At 38.1% G+C, this 20,519-nt stretch overlaps 1 protein-coding gene across 1 annotated transcript in view; it reads left to right on the forward strand.

Annotated features, from left to right (window-relative positions):
* LOC132651338 (zinc finger protein 431-like) overlaps positions 1–18,954 on the forward strand; it is a gene marked incomplete at its 3' end in the record, with an annotated part of 106,835 nt that extends 87,881 nt beyond the window's left edge. The window contains exons 2-5 of the mRNA XM_060376558.1: positions 12,244–12,286; positions 16,511–16,637; positions 16,828–16,888; positions 18,906–18,954. Coding sequence (XP_060232541.1) covers positions 12,244–12,286; positions 16,511–16,637; positions 16,828–16,888; positions 18,906–18,954 — 280 coding nt within the window. The remainder of the gene's footprint in view (positions 1–12,243; positions 12,287–16,510; positions 16,638–16,827; positions 16,889–18,905) is intronic.
* Positions 18,955–20,519: the final 1,565 nt, after the last annotated feature.

A 20,519-nucleotide genomic window follows, 5' to 3' on the forward strand; every position in this document is an offset into this window, starting at 1 on the left:
TGGTGCTCACAGAGACTGAACTACCAACTAAGTAGTAAGAGTGAGCTGGACTTAGCACCCCTCCACATTTGTAACAGATGTGCAGCTTGGTCATCATGTAGCTCTCCTAACAGTGGGAGTTTCTGGCTCTTTCTGACTCTGTGTTTGGATCACTTTCCTCCACCTGGCCTTCCTTGCCTAGATTCAGTGGGAAAGGGTACAATAGGTCCCATTTAGACTTGATGCTTCAGGGTATATTGGTAATTAAGTGGGAAAAGGGGCTCTGCTTCTATGAGGATAGAGGTAGGGAGGAGTGGGATGTGAGGGTGAGACAGGGAGGAAAGGAAGGTGGAGGTTTCCGTCTGGCTGTTAAGTGATTAAGTAAATGAACTGAAGGACAAAAATGCTTACTTGTTTAACACATAACTTGTACAAGACCTCCCAACCTCAGCTTTTATTATTTCCAATGTTGTCTTTTCCTGTCTTCGCTTCTTCTGGCACACTCACTTCAGGACTCTGTCACTGAAGAGTGGCCTGCTGTTTGAGGGCACTGGTGTACTTCTGGCAATATTTTTTTTGCTATGTAAATCTCCAATCTTTCTAAGTGGGTAGACTTCCAAGTCTACAGTCCACATTTAAATTGTTGAAAATATAACCTGGGGCCTGAAACTAGAAGTGACTTAAGGGTTATAAGATATGTGTAATGCAAAATTCTGTCCTCAGCGGGCTCCTTTTGAGCATTGGCCAGAGCTGAATATATGCTGTCATTAAATGTATGCTGTCTTAATTAATCTTTTAATTGTGTTTGCAGTGATTTCTCCTTGGGGGGGGGATATTAATTCTAGACCAGCTGCATCTTCAGCCTGGTAGATAAATGTTTCCAGCACAAGCTATTTGGATTGAGGTCATCTTCATCCAAGTCTGTTTCTCCCTAGGGCAATGACCTTGCTTTCCTCTTGATTAAACTTTCTAAATTCTTTTGTTAAAGGGCTGTACCAAAAAAGAGCTTTATAATTTGTGTTAGTAATAAACTGTCCATTGCAGTTACGGGGAAAAGATTTGCATGTGGAGCATGTTTTCTGCCTTCTGGTAAGAACAGGAAGAACAATTTATTATGTACAATTGTTTGGTGAAACAGGGTAGGCAATAGCTAGATCAAAGACTAAAGTTTAAGGCAGTTTGCTGCAGGGGTCACCCTATGAAGAAGGACATGATTCCTACAGGGTTAGTGATTTTTCAATTTCTAGCACATATTAACTTTTGCATGTGAGTGAAAACAGACCAGGTTGGTGGGTGTTCAGTTTTGGTAGGTTAGATGGAGCCAGTGAATATTAAATTTCCCAGTTGTTCTATTCTATGCATTTATGTATAGTCTTCATAGACAGGGCTATGTCTGCTCAGAGATTTGAGACTCAGCTACTGGTGGGAGCTTTGTATGTCAGGTTAGCAATCTCAACAGGTAACAATGAAGGTAGAATCAAGGTCAAATAGTATGTGATTAATGCCATTATCTCTACCAGAGAAGGGCTTGCTTTTGTTCAAAGTCAGTATACCTATGTATTTTTCAATTATATTTATCTTTCTAAAAAAGTCAATTGTTGTTTTTACATACTAAGTTTTATTTGCTTTATGCATCACTGCTTTAATCTCATATTTGTTTCTCTTCTCCAACATTTCCTCATCATTAAGAATTTCATTCCTGGGACTATAGAGATGGCTCAGTGGTTAAGAGCACTGTCTCCTCTTCTAAAGGACCCGGATTCAATTCCCAGCACCCATGTGGCAGCTCATAACTGTCTGTAATGCCAATTTCAAGGGATCTGACACCTTCACACAATGTACAGAAAAGAAAATTGAATAACTTTTTTTAAAAAAAATATTATTTCATTCCTATTTAAAAAGGAATTTCTCATTAGTTTCTGTTTAGAGCAATGTCTCCCAAAACTCAGCCTTTCTTCATGCTGTGTTGTTAAGACTTGCTTTGAAATCCTAATCCTGTCTCTGTGGCCCAGTGTTTTGCAACTCATTTCAGCCTGAACCATAACCTGGTCAGTGAAATCGAAAAGAGAACAGTGAATGAGGTTTCTCATACATCCCTGGCTTTCGTAGGGTGGGCAATTAAAAATAAAAAGGGACTTGTGTATGAATTGAGTTCACTGAGCCACTTCAAAGCTGGTGTTGTTCATTATAGCACAGAAAGTGATGGAGAAGGATGGTGAGAACTTTCCTGCTTTGACAGAAGTGTCAGTTATTCTATTTTAGATGATTAGGAAAAGTCCAATTTGGCAATACTTGAGAGTTCACAGACCAAGGCAATCAAGATTCTGGAAGAAGAACTAAACTTATTTCTAGAAACCAAATTTCTGTAGTTACACTGGTTCAACAGGCACAAAAGACCTGGACAAACTGGTGTGGCCTAGCCTAACAGGAATGTTATTATTCTAACAATGGTGCCACACCCCAAAAGAAAAGGAGTGCATAATACTTGGTGTGCTCTGCTACTCATGTCTAGTCCCAGAAAACTATTGGAGCATGAAGCCTGTTTCAACATTTTATGGCAATTTTTGAGATTATACTTAAATCATTTCAACCTCCTCATTCTTCCCTACTGTTAAGCCTCAAATGCTGGGACAAATGGCTGAGATACCTATTTAACAAATCAAAGGAGGCCCAGCTTCTGGTTCTCCCAGCATCCCTCTGTTTCTACCTGTGATAAGGTAATGGTTGGTATCCCCAGCCTTCTAGCCCAGGGGCTGAACTCCCCTTACCCTGGATGCTCTTTTTATGTAATATAACCATTTTGGTTACCTGGGCTTTTTCATCTACCATTTATTATCCTGGCCTCTTGGTCTGGCTTTCCCCTCCCCCTCCTACTTTTCCTCATAATGCTCACAGTCAAGTCCCATATGGACTTTCCCAGATGTCCCTGTATCTGGCTATTCTGTCTCTTTTATCTATAATAAACTTTCTACCCCACCATACCTAGAATCATCCATGACCTTTCCTTTTTGTTTCTTTTTTTCTTTTCTTTTTTTTTTTTTTATTCATTTCCCATTTACCACTCCTTACTTTCAAATTCATGGTCATTTTTTTTTTGTTTTAATTGTTGTTACTGTTTGACTTTGACTTGTTTGGCTTCGGGATTTCTCAGCTATAAGATAGAGATAGCGGCACTGAGCACTGATTGTGTGTTGGAATGTGCACACAAAGAACCCTGTGATGTAGAAGAGGAACTGTCTCCTTGTGTCTTGGAGACTGGAAAGTTGTACTAAAATACAGATTTCTTAGAGTAGGGCTCTGTCTGCCCCTAAGGTAGAAGGGCCCAGGTGGGAAGGTCTCAGCTGTCTGAGTCATTTGATCTGATCCTCTAGTAGAGGAGCTGCTACTGTCCTGAAGCCCAGCTGGGTGGCCAAAGGAAACAAGGGACTCTGGACAGACCTATAAGTCAGTAGCATCAATGGGAGGTAGCTTGTAGTTTGTTTCCAGGATTCTTTTCTGATGCAGCTAAAGAGAACTGTGAGGGGAACCACAAACCATGCAACGGTGAGTATGCGGGCCACTGTCCCAAAACCGGAGGAACATATCTGCTAAGCTCTCAGTTTCTGATATGGTGGTGCTGAGACTGCCAGTCAACAGTTGTTCTGTTGATCTATGTGGTGACTTGGGGAGTGGTCCATGGTCTCTGACTCTTCCTTGAGTGTGGATTCCTTGGGGGGTGGGGGGCTGGGAGAATTCCTACACAGCCCTGGCAGTTTAAAGTTGTGAAGCTTAAAATATCACTGTCCAGTGGGCACACACACACACGTTGCTTTTGGTGTGTAGTGGGAAGACAGATTGGAAGATGGTCTGCTCTCTAGAAGTTCTGAACCTTGCATTCCACATTCAGGTTCGTGTGGCAAATTTTATAAATAGTTTTGAAGCTGGTAGAAAGTGGGCAATGTGCATTCTTCAGCAATTTTTGTTTTGAATCTTTTTATTTTTTTTTCTCTACTTTCAACCACAGTAGTGTGATTCAGGAAAATTTAATTTCAGGACACAAAAGGAATTTCTGTGATGCAGAGGTTTCTAAGGTGTGCCTGGTGTTGGGTAGGTGGATAAGGCAGATTCCATATCTTGTGGCACAATCCATGTGGGAGTAAGCAAACATGAAAACACTCACCACATTGGTTTGTGTGTGGCTTTCAGTGGGGTTGGATTTGCCTGAAACCACAAGAAGACATGAGGAGCTGTAGAATCACTTTTTTTTTTTTCTACAGAGAACTTCAGAGCATAGAGCATGTTGTCTCTCCTTTTGGAAGAGTGATCTACTATAGTTGGTGGGTCAGAAATATAGTACTTTAGGGGTCAGTTTGAGTTGCTTTTGTAAGAGTTTTGAAGTCTGTTTATTTAATTTCTATACACATATAACCAAATGTAACCTTGGTCAAGTACGCATTTTTTCCTGGCCAAGTATCCTTTAGTCTTTTGAGGAAAATTTGAATATATTTTCAGATTTATGATTTTGGCTTTTTCTCTTCCTCTCCTAATTTTGTCACAACTGTTGTACACATTCTTGATAGTTGGAGCTTTGATGATACATTCAGAGGTCACAGTTGCTCATGTGCTTACTCTTACTACATAATCCTATTTGGAATTTGTGTCATTTTATATGGCATATAGCTTTGGAATATGCTTTCCTATAGGACATTTATAGAAATTTTCTTTGGATTCTGTTCAGTTCATGATGAAATAGAAAATAGCCAACACCTTTGTTTTTTTTAGAATACATCATTCCATTGGTGTATGGAGAATAACTTAACTTTTTCTCACACTCCTCAAATATGCTTGGCAGAGCCAGTACAACCTGTTGCCTAGGCTTTGGGAGATTTCCCCAAGATTTTTAGGCATTTAAAATAAAGCAGTGTTCCTTTTCTAAAACCAGCAATAGGGTCATCTGTAGGGTCAGGGCATTTGAGGAGGGCTTCCTTCACATTCTGAGAAACCAACTGTATGCAACACATGGAATTACCCTCATCAGTTCCAAAGTCACTGTGGTCTTGTTAAATAATTTTCTTGATATCCTGTGTTCCTTTTGTGCAGTGTTGTAATATTAGTCTCCTCATGGTTTTATACCATTGTATGAGTATTTCTGATCAATTCATAGATGTCTCCTGTTTTCCTCCATTTGTCACCAAGAAATAGTAGTATACAATATTATATTCTTTTTAAGAAGCTTACTTAGTATAAGACACACCTTGTGCAAAACCTTCTACCCTAGCTTTTACATTTTCTACCTTCTACTTTTCCTAACATTTGAAACCTCTGAGACTTCTCAATTATACCATGTCACTGAATAATGACCTGCTGTTTTAGGGCAGTGGAGCACATAAATCATTCTAGGAATATCTTTGCTGTGTAAATCTCCCAAGTTGCTCAGTAGCTAGACTTGAACTCTCTAGTACATACTGAAATTGTTTAATATATAACCTGGAGGCTAAAATAGACTTAGGGAAGACTGCATATATGGAGCACAAAATGAGTTTTAGGCTGTCTTCTCTTATAGCATTAACTAGAACTAGACAACATGCTAGCTACTATTAAAGAGAACTTTTTTCATTAAGCATTTAATTGTGTGTGGCATACTTTCTTCCTGGTGGTTGATATTAATTCTAGAATAGCTGCATCCTCATCCTTTTGGAAAAATATTATTGAGACAAGTGTTGTTGGCTTAGGTCACATTGATCCCAGTCTATTGCCCCCCAGATACATGACTTTGCTTTCTTTTTTGTTAAAATACCTAAATTTTCAACTTAAAGTCTATACACAGCAGAGTTTTAAAAAGTTACTCATTTGAGACATATAATGAGCTATCTGTTGTGTTTGAAGTAGGAAGACAGCTTGGAAAAAATGAAGGTCATATTTCTGGACGTTTAAACATTGTTTCCTAATTCAGTTGTTTTGTGATAAATGTTACAGTTTTACAAATAGGTAAGAAATTGATGTCAAGGAAGAAATGTGGATCAGACTTCAGCAGTATTTAATTAGCATCCTTTTACCTTTCCACTAACAGCAGTCACAATGATGTGACTTAAGGAACTCAATTCCAGGGTTTAAAGTAGTTTCTGAGTTGTAGGGTTGTCTCGTGTGATACATGCAGTTACATAGGACCTATTTCACATCTTGTGCTGAAATAGATGTGGCAAGAACGAAACATAAAATTGCTATTTAACATTGTTTTGTTTATGGGAATCAGTAGGACTGGGTTTACCTGAAATCACTAGGGTGGCATGAGCTACAGCCCCATAGCACTCCTTTCTGGTGACTTCCATTTACATAGAGAGATCGAGAGCATGGAGAGTTTGTTTGAAAAAAAAAATCAGTTGTATCTAGAAGGTAATTTGAACAGTGTAAGGGTCACTTTAATTTATTTTCATTGGAATGCTGACATTTGTATTTATTTAATTTCTATATGTATACAGTCATAGGTAACATTAGTCTTCTTCACATTTTCTTGGTTGAGTTTCCTTAGGTATCTTGAGGAAATCTTGACTATAGTTTTGGGTTTATGTTCTTGGCATTTTTGCTTTATTCTTTCACAAAAATTGTGAACAATTTTCATTGCTGTGGTTGTAAAGTAAGTGCAGAAGTCATATTTGGTCTCTATGTGTAATTCATCTTCATAATCCTGCTGATAATGCTGAGTTTTTTTTAACATGGTAAATTAAGTTGTTGGCATTCTATCATAACATGGCTGGTTGCCACATTCCAAAGAACATGCATAGGCTGGACCCACGTACCCTACACATATCCAGCTGATGGGAAGCTTTGTTTTCATGTCAATCACCTAGCATTTGAAAAGGGTGTTGTCTGTGACATGGACACTGTTGCCTGTTTATGAATCACTTTGCCCTAGCTGGGCTCCCTTTTCTGGGCTCAGAGGAAGAAAATGCACTTAGTTTGTATGCAACTTGTTCTGCAGAGGAGGTTTGGTATGGGGAGGATCCCCTTGCATGAGAAGAAGGGAAGGAGGAATGGGGAAGATGGTTGGAGGATGATACCAAGAGGAGAGGAAGTATGGAGCAGCAAGCAGGATTTAAAGTGAGAAAAAGAAATAAAATAATGAGAAAAATGGCTGGTTTCTATGTAAGTGAGAGATTGTTTTGATTGATGATTTCTATGAAAGGCTATTGTATTGAGGGTGGCAGTATCCTAAAGCAGGTAGCCCTAAGCTCTATAAGAGAGTTAGGTGTCCATAAAATGATGCATAATAGAGCAAGGCAGGAAACAATATTTGCCATGGTTTTTGTCTTAGTTTTCTTGATACTTGAGTTTCTATTCTTGGCCTCCAAAAAGATGTACTGTGATTTATCAGGACCAAACAAGTAAGCCCATGCATGACCTGGGATGTTTTTGGTTACAGGATTCAGTCACAGCAGCACAGTAGCAAGTTGTACAGAAAGGGGTATGCCAAGTGACTTTGCTCCTGGACAGACTTGAAAATGCTCTTTTTCTGAGGAATATGGAAGATATCAGGACTTGAGCTGGCAAAAGTCCAGAGTTGAACTGGCTCTTCTTGTAAGACCTGGAATTTCAGAATGTTGAATGTAGTGCATACAGGGGACTTGGAGGTCGTAAGATTTCAGTGGAAAATAGACTCCATGAAAAATTAAGCTGAGGTCATTTTTGTGGTAATTTGCCCCCAGATTAGTCTGATTCTGCTCATGTCCTAAGAAATTAAGTAAGGTAGAATTAAAAATAAGGGATTGATTTCTTAGATGGAAATGTATGTATTCAAACCTGGAGTGGATGTTAGTAATTAGTCAAGGCTACAATTGAATTCTTGATTCGCACGTGTCAGCCTTCTGAGTACAAGTCTAAGGATGGAAGTTGCACCTCCATGTGTTCTGTTTTGTCAACATATATTACCAAGGTTATTATTAAAATTCTTAATAGAATATATGAATGTATGTATATATTGTTTGAAGTTCCATGGTTCTTCATGTTCTCATTAGTTACTATTTGGCACATCATGTTGAAGTTCTACCTTGTCATAGAATTATCTAGAGGCGCTAACAACAATGAGATTTATTTCAAAAAAGCATGTTTTGTGTGTGTAATGTGACTATATTTAATGACAGATATGTGAAGACTTGACACTTTGGGGATTTATTTTGATCATTCTTATGTGATGGTCAAGGTCATGTTACCTAACTACATCTGGAAAGTGTCTTTAGACATAGATGCTATAAACCACATTTGATAGATGGGCTTTGACACCTGATAACTCTCCACTCGCTTCAAATATAGGATAATTCGGTACTGTGTTCTTGTTCATGTGATAAGAGTGTACTGTTTAAGGCAAATCAAGCAACCTTGAAGTGCCTAGTTTTAAACAATTATGTACACCTATCCTTGGATCATCCTAGTCACTAAGCAATGGCTGTATAGACTTTTTTCTGTAATCAGCATTGAATTATATGTCTGCAGTAGTTCACAGAATGTTTGATTTTTGTCATGCTTTCCAGTCTTCCAAGCTTACACCTCCTCTTCTGCCCCTCCTGTCTTCCCAATCAATGAGTGCCTTGTGGGTGGGACTCTGTTAAGTGAGTTACACCTAATTGTTATTTAACAGTAAGGTTTCAGGCAAGCTTCAAAGTATGGAATCTTCTGAGCCAAACACCATGGCCTGTGGAGAAGAAATAACTGCAAAAATTTGAGTCCAGCCTGGGTAACTGCCCTCCCTCACAGAAAATAAAGAAGATAGAAAGAAAGAAAAGACAAAGTAGAATCTTCGTCTTTGCCACCTTTCTTCTTTGTGGGCTCCTTTAATAATCATTTCCCAATGAAGACCATGCTACTCTCATGTATTTCCATAGATGTAGGTTTCAAACCTGGGACAAATGGCAGAGGTACCTATTTAGCATATCAAAACACACCTAATTGCCAATTTTTCCAACAGCCCCTCAGTCCTCTGATTATATGGTCCTCCAGGCTGCCATAGCCCACCCCACACCCTGAATTCTATGGCCCAGGGCCTGTGCTAACATTCCTTCACAGCTATTCTTCCATATATAGTCAAACTATTTTGGTTACCTTGTCTTGTTGAGAGCCATGCAGGAGCAACACCAAAACATCACTAGAAGTTCCTTCCTCTGTATTCTGAGTGATGAGATTGAAGCAATACACTACTAGGACCATCTTCAACAATAAGTTTTATGGTGCAAGTTCTCCTTTGTCTTTTGAAAACTAGTCTTTATTTTACATCTGAGTGTTTTGACTGTGTGTGTGTCTTTGTACTCCTTTCATTTTTCTTGAACACAAGGTCAGAATTTGTCAGAATCCCTGGAATCTGAGTTTCAAATAGTAGTGACCTGCCTACTATGAAACCTAGGTGCTCTGGAAGAAACTGCACTGTTCTTAGCTTTTGAGGCATTTTCCACCCCACTTCCTCTCCAAGGCATTGTAGTTCACCTGGGGTCAAACTTCTGTTGAGATGGTCCTTTCAGGTATCAGGTAGGAAAACAAACAATGCTGAGAGATGACAATGAAAATCTCATGCAGATTGACTTTGTCAACCTGGATCAGGCATGGGGAGAGTAATCCATATTTAAAACAAAGTAGAATTTGGGAAAAGATTTCCAGACAACAATCAGTCCAGTTCCATGTTCATAATAAAAATATAGGTGTGCCTATATAGAAACTCCTTATAAAGTCCATGCAATCATAAAGGTGGGTTCTATAGCTTAAAGGCCTACAATGTAATGTGGTCTCTGACCAGTAGCATAGAGGTCAGCCTGCAAAAAAATTACATGTGACATCTGCAGTAAGAATGAGTAACAGTCTAGAGAAGAAAGTGTCTATAATAATCATTCTGGGAAACTTGGGTAATGTCTGCCTCTATAACAAGAGGTAGGTGAGGTCTACTTCCATAGGTAGCAAAGTGGTCATCAGGTCATTATCAAACTTTGCTCTTAGTCTTTTGGATTGAATGCAGGTACTTTAGCTCCTTTATTAGGAAAAGACACCTTTGTGTTTTCTATTCCATTTATCCCTAGTGATCTGTCGGTGAAAGAACCTTTGTGTCCCCAGCATCCAGTTGCTGTTTAAAATGTGGAAGTCTCCTGCAATTTGGAGAATTAGCTTTTAGCAAGGATGAGCACCATAATTGATTCTCCCATGCAATGTGGTCAGTTCTGAAACCATACACACAACTAACAGAAATGGACTCAACAAAATCTATCCACTTATTTGAGCATATATATTCATGCCTACTCAGCAACAAAGAAATTGGAAAGAATTTGGGAAGGAAGGGAGAGAGGCCAAGGAGGGAATCATATAGTTAATTAAAACATATAAAATAAATTTTGAACAAAAGAACAGCAATTAAGAACAATGCTAGTTGTGACAGAGGACAAAGGTCTCATCTGCAGAAACCACATCGTAGCTGACTATTTGCTGTAACTTCAGTGCTTCCTTCTGGCCTCTCCTGGTAGTATACACAGACATATGCAAACAAAACACCCGTATGCAAAAATAATAATAAAGTTTAATCTATGGTATTCTCTTTAGTGATGTTACAGCCCTGAGAGAGTCCATAGTCAAGGTAGTTAAAATGAACTTTTATTTGATTGTCATGGAAGCAGCTGTGGCCTTTCTTGAGCCAGTTTTGTAGAAGGAAAAAGTAACCTTATTGAGAGGTTAAAATGGCTCAGCAAAAGTGTTCCTAAAGGATAGTGTCCTTTAGGTATTCATAGGTGTATTTTCCTTGAAGTTTTCTGTATTTGTGCTTGCTTTTCTTTGTAAAAATGAAAAATGTAACATTGAGGCATCCACCTGATAGATCAGACATCATGTTTACCACTTGTCAATGCCTTCTGAGCAATCTATTTTCATGGCATCATTTACTTCACTTTCAGCTAAGAACTTGTGGTCCAAGATAAACATTCCAGAGGCATTTCTGTCCATCATTTTTAAAGATTTACATGTATTTCTGCATGCCTTTCCGCTAAGAGTTCCCTTATAGCTCCTATTTTGCAGCGTGACTACATTCAGAATTTTATTTAGCATGCCTTGGGATAGGTGAACTGACATTTGAACATATCCATATTTCCCAAGTGAAAGCCCAATGCTTGCTTTGTTGAAGAAAAATTGCTTCGGAAAGGATTGTCATGTTCTTCTTGCCTGCCCCAGGAAAAAAAAAATATCTTTCTCAGTTCTTCTGTCTTGGCTGTTCTGGTTGCTTTTCTGTATAGTTAATTTGACCATATCTGGATTTAAATAAAGCCAAAAGAGTTGAGTACTGTGGCAATTTTTTCTCAATTATACCTTTTATGTGGAAAAACCTTTCTTTATTCTGAGTGTATTGAGGTGGTAACATTCACCCATAATCTAGGTTGCAGCTTTTGGTTGCATCCTACATGTATAAAAGGCAAGAAAGAGCTTAGCTCTTTCTCTTTTTCTGCTTGCCCTACCTCTGACTTTGACACCTGATAACTCTCCACAATATATATCAAGGTTATATTTTCTGACATTAGAACCTACTTCGTTGGAATTCTGGTATATACTGATGATCATCTGAGACATTCAGCCTCATGGACTGAACAACTACTATCTTTCCATTGTTAGTCAGCCATTGTTTTGGACTAGTTGGGCCACAGCCTGTGATACATTCAAATAAATCATTCATTCCTTGAGTTAATTTATCTAGGAAACCTTGAAAAATATAGCTGTGTGTGGTTTTTTTTCCCTTTCTCACTGAAGAAGATGTGCAGGCTAACAACAGTGCTCCACACTGTGTCATCACTTTCTTGCTTTTCCCTTAGGACTGTTTCATACCTACCAGGTAAAAAGTAGCTGCACTTTACCTGAACCAAACATGAAGACAACAAAACAGAAATCATGTTTCCCAAATTCTCTCTCTTTAATTGTGGGACAGATTTATAACTCCACTGCAAGTTGAGTATACAAATTGTCCACCTTGATTCCAGGAAGAAGAAGGGGAAGTGCCTAGTGGATGCTGTGACTTGCTGAGGTCAAGATCACTGCTCAGAAAAGGAGCAGTGGAACAGGCAGATATGCAGAGAAAACCCAAGTGGCGGGTCCTTCCTTGGCTGGATGGGAAGACAGGCAGGAAGGCTACTGGAGGAGAGACACACTAGATATTGAAACACTAATCTCTGCATTCCTGGAAAAGTTTTGTCCCTGGATAGGAAATCTGAACCAGGAATCAGCATACTATGTACCTTCAGCACATTCTAACCCTAACAGGTGTTTATGTCACTCAAGATGGACTGGCCAGTCAGAGGCTCCAGACAGACTTGCCTTTCAGGTGAGAAGGCAGGTTCTTTAGGCACTCATGCTGGAGGTTTTGCTCTGTAGCTGATCAGGCTTGAATTATTGGGTCTGAGATAACTGAGAACTGCTCCTAGGTGTCATGAGGTAAGCTAGAGCAAGTTCCAAATTTCTGACATGGTGAGTGAAGGGTCACTACCCATAAATGGGAAGAGCAGGCTGGTGAGCACAGCTAGCTTCCTGAGGCTGCATGGGAAAACAGATGGGTAAGCAACTGAAGGACAGGCACAAGGGCTTCTGAAATGCAAATGTCTGTAGATCTGGAAAAGGCATGGCTCTATACTGAGAGCCTAGAACTGGTAGTGTTATGCTCTTTCCCTTCAGCACACTCTTAGTCTAAGTGAGATCCTCATATCACTCAAGACTCACTGGCAAATCAGTACCTGCAGGATAAAAGGAGGCACTTTCTTCTAGCAGCCAACCTGTAGGTTCTGCTCTCTTTCTGGGCAGGCTTGTATTCTCTGAGCACCACTGGGTAACGGTTTGAGGGGAAGTCTGGCAAAATCTGAAGTTGCAACATGGTGAGCTCAGGTTCCCTGCCCACAATGAGGATGAGCAAGAAACTGAGTTCCAGGAGCTGGTGGGGTGGATTCTGGTCAAAATTGGGTGGTATGCAGCAGCCATATGAAGCTGCCTCTGTGGCCTCTTGTGGTCCTAGTCATTTCCTTGACCCAGAGCTGGCCTCTAATAACTTCACTATGGGGACTTCATTTGGGCAAATCTTTTGGAGCATGGCTTGTGTGTAGAAGCATCCTTGACAAGATGCCAAACCCAGAGAGCATTACATTCTCTAAAATCTTCTACAAATTCTTTCCTTAGCATTTAACATTCAAGTGTAAGATCCATTTAAAGTTAATTTTATGGAGGTTGTAAAAGGTATCGGCTGTGTTAATATTAATTCGTGATGTAGGAAGTAGAATCAATGATATAAAGAATATGCCAATGTTTAGAAAATAATAAGACACCAAATAGAATTTTGCTGAGGGAGGACTACCTCCAAAACACCCTACAGATGAATACTATGCTAACTAGCCTGTTAGAGGTTAGGATGCTAAAGATACACGTGTGTTCACTAGGATTGTCCAAACATTTGACTGAAAACAATGACAAAGTAGACACCCCTTGTTTTACCCAGGCACTACTAGGCCCATCCTCATATCAAAAAACACCTCATATCTATCAAAGTGCTCAATGAGGCATTACATTTTCTTAACCAACATTAAAGGTCTGGTGTGCCATAAAGTTGCAGTTTTCTTCTTGAGAAACTCATGGTTCTGCCACATGGGAATGACTGTCCTGGGTGACACCTCTTTGACAAGGAAAACCTCTGTTGTGTTGAGAGCTAAACTGGTCAAGCAAAGGATTCTCGTTGAGGCCCTCCTGTATGGAGAATGACATAGTTCTTTCTCAAACTATGAACATGTTTGGCAGAACCAGCAACAGCCTGCAGTCTAATTAGAAACTTTTTCTAATGCCCTGATGCATTGATAATTAAATAGAAGCACTGTTCTAAAGCAAGGGATACTGCTTGGGAGAGCGGGTAATGTCTTGGGTCATGGCCTTTGGGGATGGGTTGCTTCAGATCCTGAGATGCAACTTTGTTCTACCACATAGAGCTTTGTTTGTCAGTCACAAGGCCACTCTGGACTTGGTCAGTAATGTTCTTGGGATGCCTTGTTTTCCCCTTGTACAGCAATGTTTCATTAGACTGCTCTTGATTTTTTCTCATTGAATGAAAGTTTCTCTTGGCTTCCTAGATGTCTCCCATTTTTTTCCCTTTCCTCTGTGTCCCTGACATGAAGACCACTTTTTCTTTGTGGGCAATATTATTGATCTGCTTTTGGATTTGGTTTGTGAGTATTATATTTGCATCACTGTTCATAAGGGAGTTTAGTCTGAAATTTTCTTTTTTTGTTGAGTCTTTTTGTGATTTATTTATCAAGGTGAATGTGATCTCATGGAAGAAGTTTAGCAATTTTCCTTCTATTTCTATTTAATGGAATAGTTTGAGGAGTATTTGTACTAGCTGTTCTCTGAAAATCTAGTAAAATTCTGTTCAAAAACCATCTGGCTCAGAGCATTTTTGTTGTTGTTTTAGGAGAGACTTCCAAAGACTGCTTCCATTTCCTTATTTTAAAATTTGGTATTTTTCATTTTGAAGTCAAAATTGCTTTTTGTAGTCCTGGCTGTCCTGTAAGTCGGTATGTAGACAGAGCAGGCCTCAAACCTCTAGAGATTCACCTTGAAGTGGCTCTAAAGTTTTGAGATTAGGTAGGCTCACATGCCTTTTGTTTTGTTTTTATATTATTACCTGATAGGCCTGGAATGTAAGTTTTTCAGTTGTCAAATATAAGATCTTGCATTAATCTTTATCATGATATTAATACTACTTGAACCTTCTGAGTCATATGATTGCAAGTGTGTGATAGTCTTCCTATTTTTGTGCTTGTTTTAAAATTTTTTGAATGAATATTACTATTTTGACTCTCTATGTGAATAAGTACCTCAAATGTGTCTGGTCTTCACAGTAGTCAGAAGATTGGCTCAGAATTCCTGAATTTGGTATAATGGATAGGTGTGAGCTTCTATTTGTGGGGTATGTCGAGGTTAGTCATTTGGAGGACCATATGGAATGGTAAGTAAAGCTTCAGAGACTCCTATGACTGCTTGAATGGTCCAGATCCATTGCACACAGTGTTAATCTACTAGGGACTCCTAGCATACTAATGAAGTCTCAAAATTGATCAGAGGCTAGGGCAGTGACTGCTTCCTTCTTCTTTCTGGAATTCTCTTAATGTGACCTTTCCCCCCAACAACTTCCACATTTCCTCATCGGTGTACCAATCTGATTGCTTGTTACTGGTACTTGACCCTAGCACAGGATGGTCTGATTAGGCTTTCAGATATTTCAATGCTGTTACACTGGATAATTAAGTTAGATCTGCATCTGTGAGTCTTGTCTCTGGAGTTTGTTTCCCAGGATTCTGTGTAGTTTGTGTCACCATTCATCTCCCTTCCCTATGGTTTCTAATCCAAATATTTATGCAAGTTCTGGCAATCAGGCCCAGTGACTTGCAAGACCAGCAAGACATTTTCACTGCCAAGCCATCTCTCATTCCCTATGTTGCCTGTCTATGATTAACATTTACATTGTAAATATTTTCATCTGTTTTTTTTGTAACTGCTTAAATATACATCTCATTTTAGCAAGATTGTGTACATGTTACAATCTAAAGTAAGGCAGTTTAGGTTTCTAGAAGATGTATACAACACTGGATGGAATGTATAACTCTGTAGAAACTTGCATCAAAATCTGTCAGTTCTTTCTATCTTTTTCATTTGTTTGATTAATTTTTGCAGATTATTCAGGTTCTTATTATGTACCCGTGACTATTGCATGCACCAAGCTATCATCCATCTCTATGAAAAACACCTGCCTCTGTCTCCTGAGGTTTATTGGAATTAAAGGCATGAGTAAATACACCCAGATTGCCCACTGTTTTGTAGTTTTGAATTTTTCATTCAATTTCTGTAATGTGGGCTCATGTTAGAGCCCACAGGCAGGGTGGAATAGTACCTGAGTGGGGAGTGAGGATTGAAACAATTAAAACAAATCACACTACACACGGGATAGCGTGAGAGGGCTGTCAGTAATACTGCAGCATTCCATGACTCCTTTTTTATAGGCAAAGCAAAAACAAGTCACATCAATATAAAAAGAAGTTCCTGAAACTACCAAATGTCTTTTCTAAAACTACTTCCTTATAGCAAATATGGTTTAATGTTACACAAACTAGTTTAAAGGAACTTGGAACAAGTTCTAAGGAACTTGGGGAAATTTCCTCTTTTCTCTATCTCCAGGTGAAGGCCAGGGTGAAAACTGTTTTTGATAAATAATAAAACAGCTTGACCAAGAAGCAGCTCTCCACAGGCTCATTACTGTTGATCTGTTTACTTTTCTTTCTCTTTATTTCTGTTAACTGGCATTTCTCTTGCAAGGCTATATCCTACTGAAAGGATGTAGAAAGTAGAGAGGTAAACCTCACTATTCAGTTTCTTTCTAAAAGGAATTGGTGATTACATTAGAACTTGCGTGTCAGAAAATAAATAGAGGAACACTGGAATTATGGAAACATATAGTATATATTTCCAGTGTTGCAAGTATCATGCTTTCTGATATACATTTGTGTGGATATTTTAGAATGCGTTGACCTACAATGATGTACATGTGAACTTTACTCGAGAAGAGTGGGAGTTGCTGGATTCTTCCCAGAAGAACCTTTACAAAGATGTGATGCTGGAGATTTACAGGAACCTCACTGCTATAGGTACAAAAATGAATCTTCCTTACTTTTTAAAATAATGGGGAAATTTTTTTCTTTATTGATGCTCTTCTGTAATATCAGTTGAGGATGAGAAAGAATGAGGTGAATGCTTCTATGATTGTCCATAAATCATGACCTAAATTTTGCCTAATTTCCAATAATAAATCATACATTTTCTGGTACTATATTTCAGGCTACAGTTGGGAAGATCATAATACTGAACAGCATTGTCAAAGTTCTAAAAATCATGGAAGGTAATTTCCACATGCATGCTGATACTAATATTCCATTGAATTTTTTTAATATGCCCTGGGAGGTTTAAAGAAAAGTAACAGCATAAAAGGATTGATTTATATATATTTATTGATGAGTAATAACTTGTTACCAAAACATGTACTTTAATGTCAGGTATTTAATTTGTGTTTTCAAGGAATTCCTCTAAGAAAGAATGCAAGGAAACAATACTTTACCAAAGATCACATTTAAATCATAACCCCATTAGAGCTGTGCTATAGAACTGCCATCTGTTTACTCTTTTACAACTCAGATTTTACAAAAGGTATTCACATTAACTAGATAATCAAAGTATGCTCCAAACATTATACTAATCAAGTAGTCCATAGTAAAGCTGGCATTAGTCATTTACTTGTATTAATGTTGCTAAGTTTCATGAGAGGGGCAGTTTTCTGGAATCAATAATATTGTGAGAAAAACATAATTCCTATACCACATATCAATCATGAAAAAAAAAATCAAACTGTGTGAATGCAATGTGAAACCATGTCAAATATTCTTCTTCTTCTAATAGGTGTATCATATATCACAATAAATACAAGCCATGTTAGCATAGGGATATTGAAAGAAGCAATGTACCTCCCAGAACAATGAAAAGATATATAGTAGTCCCCATTTTTAGTAGTTTTTTAAAAATGTGATACATGTTAATGATTTATATGGGATTTTCAGACATAAGTACTGACACATTGGCTTTTTAATATTTTAAAGCTTAGGCAATTTAGCTGGACAGATTTTGAGCCAACTTTCTACTTTAATACAAATGACTTCGCCTGCTGTCCCACTGCATGGCCAGCTCTACCTCTTGGTTCCTGTTCATATCTGTCTGTTAATCTAAGTGTCGTGCTGGTGAATCTCCTGTTTTTTTTTTCTTCTTTCCAGCCACCCTCTCTCACTCAGAAGTTCTACCCTCCATTTTGTACACTGCTATCAGTTGTTAGCTCTATATTATTTCTAATAGACAAGAAAGGAAGGACAAATGTTTACAAAATATATGACAGGTGATGGGCTGTAGAACTAACAATACTAAGATCTGGTCAGCACTTAGATCTTTGCTGGTTCAGCACTCAAAACTCACATGTAAGGTCACACTTTCACACAATATACCCCAATAGCAATTAATAGTTTATTCAACTTCATTTATGAATACTCACAAACCATACTGCAGAAAATATACATTTTAGGAATGTGGAAATTCTTCTGCATGTCCCAGTTATCTTTGTAAATGTAGCATGGCTCGGTATAGAAAAAAATATGAATCTAATTAGTGTGCTTAAGCTCTGCAGTCTTGCAGTTCTGTACAAATATGTGGGAAAAGATAGAAAAAATAACATGCTATAAATGTAAGCCAGGTAATAAATGTTCTTACTACCACAGGTATTTTATAAAATGCAGAAGGAAAACACCATGAATGTAAAGAGTTATGAAATCTCAAGGTTTAATTCCTCTTTACCTTTAAACCAAATTATAAAATAATTCACATGGGTAAAATAGTCATTGGTGTAATTACTGTCATGACTGTGGTAAAGATTTCACATGTGCCAATTATCTTTACAGGTACGAAAACAATCATACTGGAAAGAAAACCTATGAATACACTGTATGGGATAAAGGGTTTGTATATCACAGTCTTCCTCAATGGCATAAAAGAACTCATACTGGAGAAAAATGTTATAAATGTAACCAATGTGGTAATACCTTTGCATGCAACAGTCATCTCCTCAGACATAAAAGAGCACACACTGGAGAGAAATCTTTTGAATGTAACCTATGTGGTAAAGCCTTTGCATATAACAGTCATCTCCTAATACATAGAAGAACACACACTGGAGAGAAACCTTATGAATGTAACCAATGTGGTAAAGCCTTTGCACGAAACAGTCATCTGGTAGTACATAAAAGAACACACACTAGAGAGAAACCTTATAATTGTAAACAGTGTGGTAAAGCCTTTTCATATAACAGTATTCTCCTAAGACATAAAAGAACACATGATGGAGAAAAACCTTATGAATGTAACCAATGTGGTAACGCTTTTGCATCTAACAGTGATCTCCTAAAACATAAAAGAACACATATTAAAGAGAATTCTTATGAATGTAAGCAATGTGGTAAAGCCTTTGCATATAATAGTCATATGTTAATACATAAAAGAATACACACTGGAGAGAAACCTTATGAATGTAACCAATGCGGTAAAGCTTTTGCACGAAAAGGTCATCTTGTAGTACATAAAAGAACACACACTGGAGAGAAGCCTTATGAATGTAACCAATGTGGCAAAGCCTTTGCATATAACAGTGTTCTCCTAAGACATAAAAGAACACATACTGAAGAGAAATCTTATGCATTCAACCAGTGTGTTAAAGTCTTTGCATGACAGAATAGTCTTCAAACACATGAAAGAACACACACTGGAGAGAAACCTAATGAATATACGCAATGTGGTAAATCCTATGGATTTCACAATAGTCTCCAAAAACAAAGAAGAACACACACTGGAGAGAGACCATATGAATGTAATTAATGTGGTAATGTCTTACCCAATACAATCCTCTAATATATAAAATAACTCATTTGAGTAAACCTGTGAATGTAACCCATGTGGCAAAGCCTTTGCATACCATAATAATCTACAAATACACAATGGAGTGAAACTCTATGAATGTAACCATTGTGGGAAAGACTTTGGGTGCAACAGTCATCTAATACATTAAAGAAGACATACTGGAGAGAAGTGCTATGAATGTAACCAGTTTGATGAAATTTTTGCACTTCAGAATCATCTTCAAACTCATGAAAGAAATCATACTGGACAGAATGCCTATGAGTGTATTTAACATGATGAAGCCATTCCACATTTCTATAATCATCATCATCATGAAAGAATTCGTGCTGGAGAGAAACCTTATGAGTGTGTTAAAATGTGTGGCCTTTGCACATATCTGTAGCCTTCATTATCAAATAAGTTGCACACTGGAGAGAAATTGTATTAATATAAGCAATGTTGTAAGGCCTTGTGTTCTTTAGTCCACTGAGATCCAACACAACCCAAACATTCAGCCAATGCAAATGACAAAAATTAATGTCATCCAATGTTATGTGTTATGTGTTGAAGGCCACATTACATTCTTGGAGTACTTACCCAATCAGGGAGCCAGAAAGTTGCAGAGGTTCTAAGCTTGAAAACCATAAACATCTGTGCCATCTTACAGCTGTATTTTTCAATCAGTCAGGTTTTAGTGCTATGGGATTTCTTTATATCATTGATATATGTCAACTGATGCAAAATAAAGGTTTTACAGTCCAAACAATGATATCCATTTGTTCTTTTGTCATTAGGAAAAAGCATTATGTTTTATGGAAGGGAAGCTTTGGTTTGGGAAAGTAATGTTTTGGGGAACAGAAGTCATGGTACAGAGCAGTCCTGTTTTGGAATAAAAGATGAATAATGAAAGCTGGTGAGCTATTGTGAAGTCTGTGGCTTTCCTATGAACTGTGAATATAAAATTAGCTTCACCCTACAATTCAATGGAGGCTGATATCCAAAAGACAAAACTTAGGACAAATTTCTTTTGAATATTCCCACAT

Source organism: Meriones unguiculatus (assembly GCF_030254825.1).
Source record: "Meriones unguiculatus strain TT.TT164.6M chromosome 13 unlocalized genomic scaffold, Bangor_MerUng_6.1 Chr13_unordered_Scaffold_47, whole genome shotgun sequence".
In the NCBI taxonomy this organism is placed as follows: Eukaryota; Metazoa; Chordata; class Mammalia; order Rodentia; family Muridae; genus Meriones; species Meriones unguiculatus.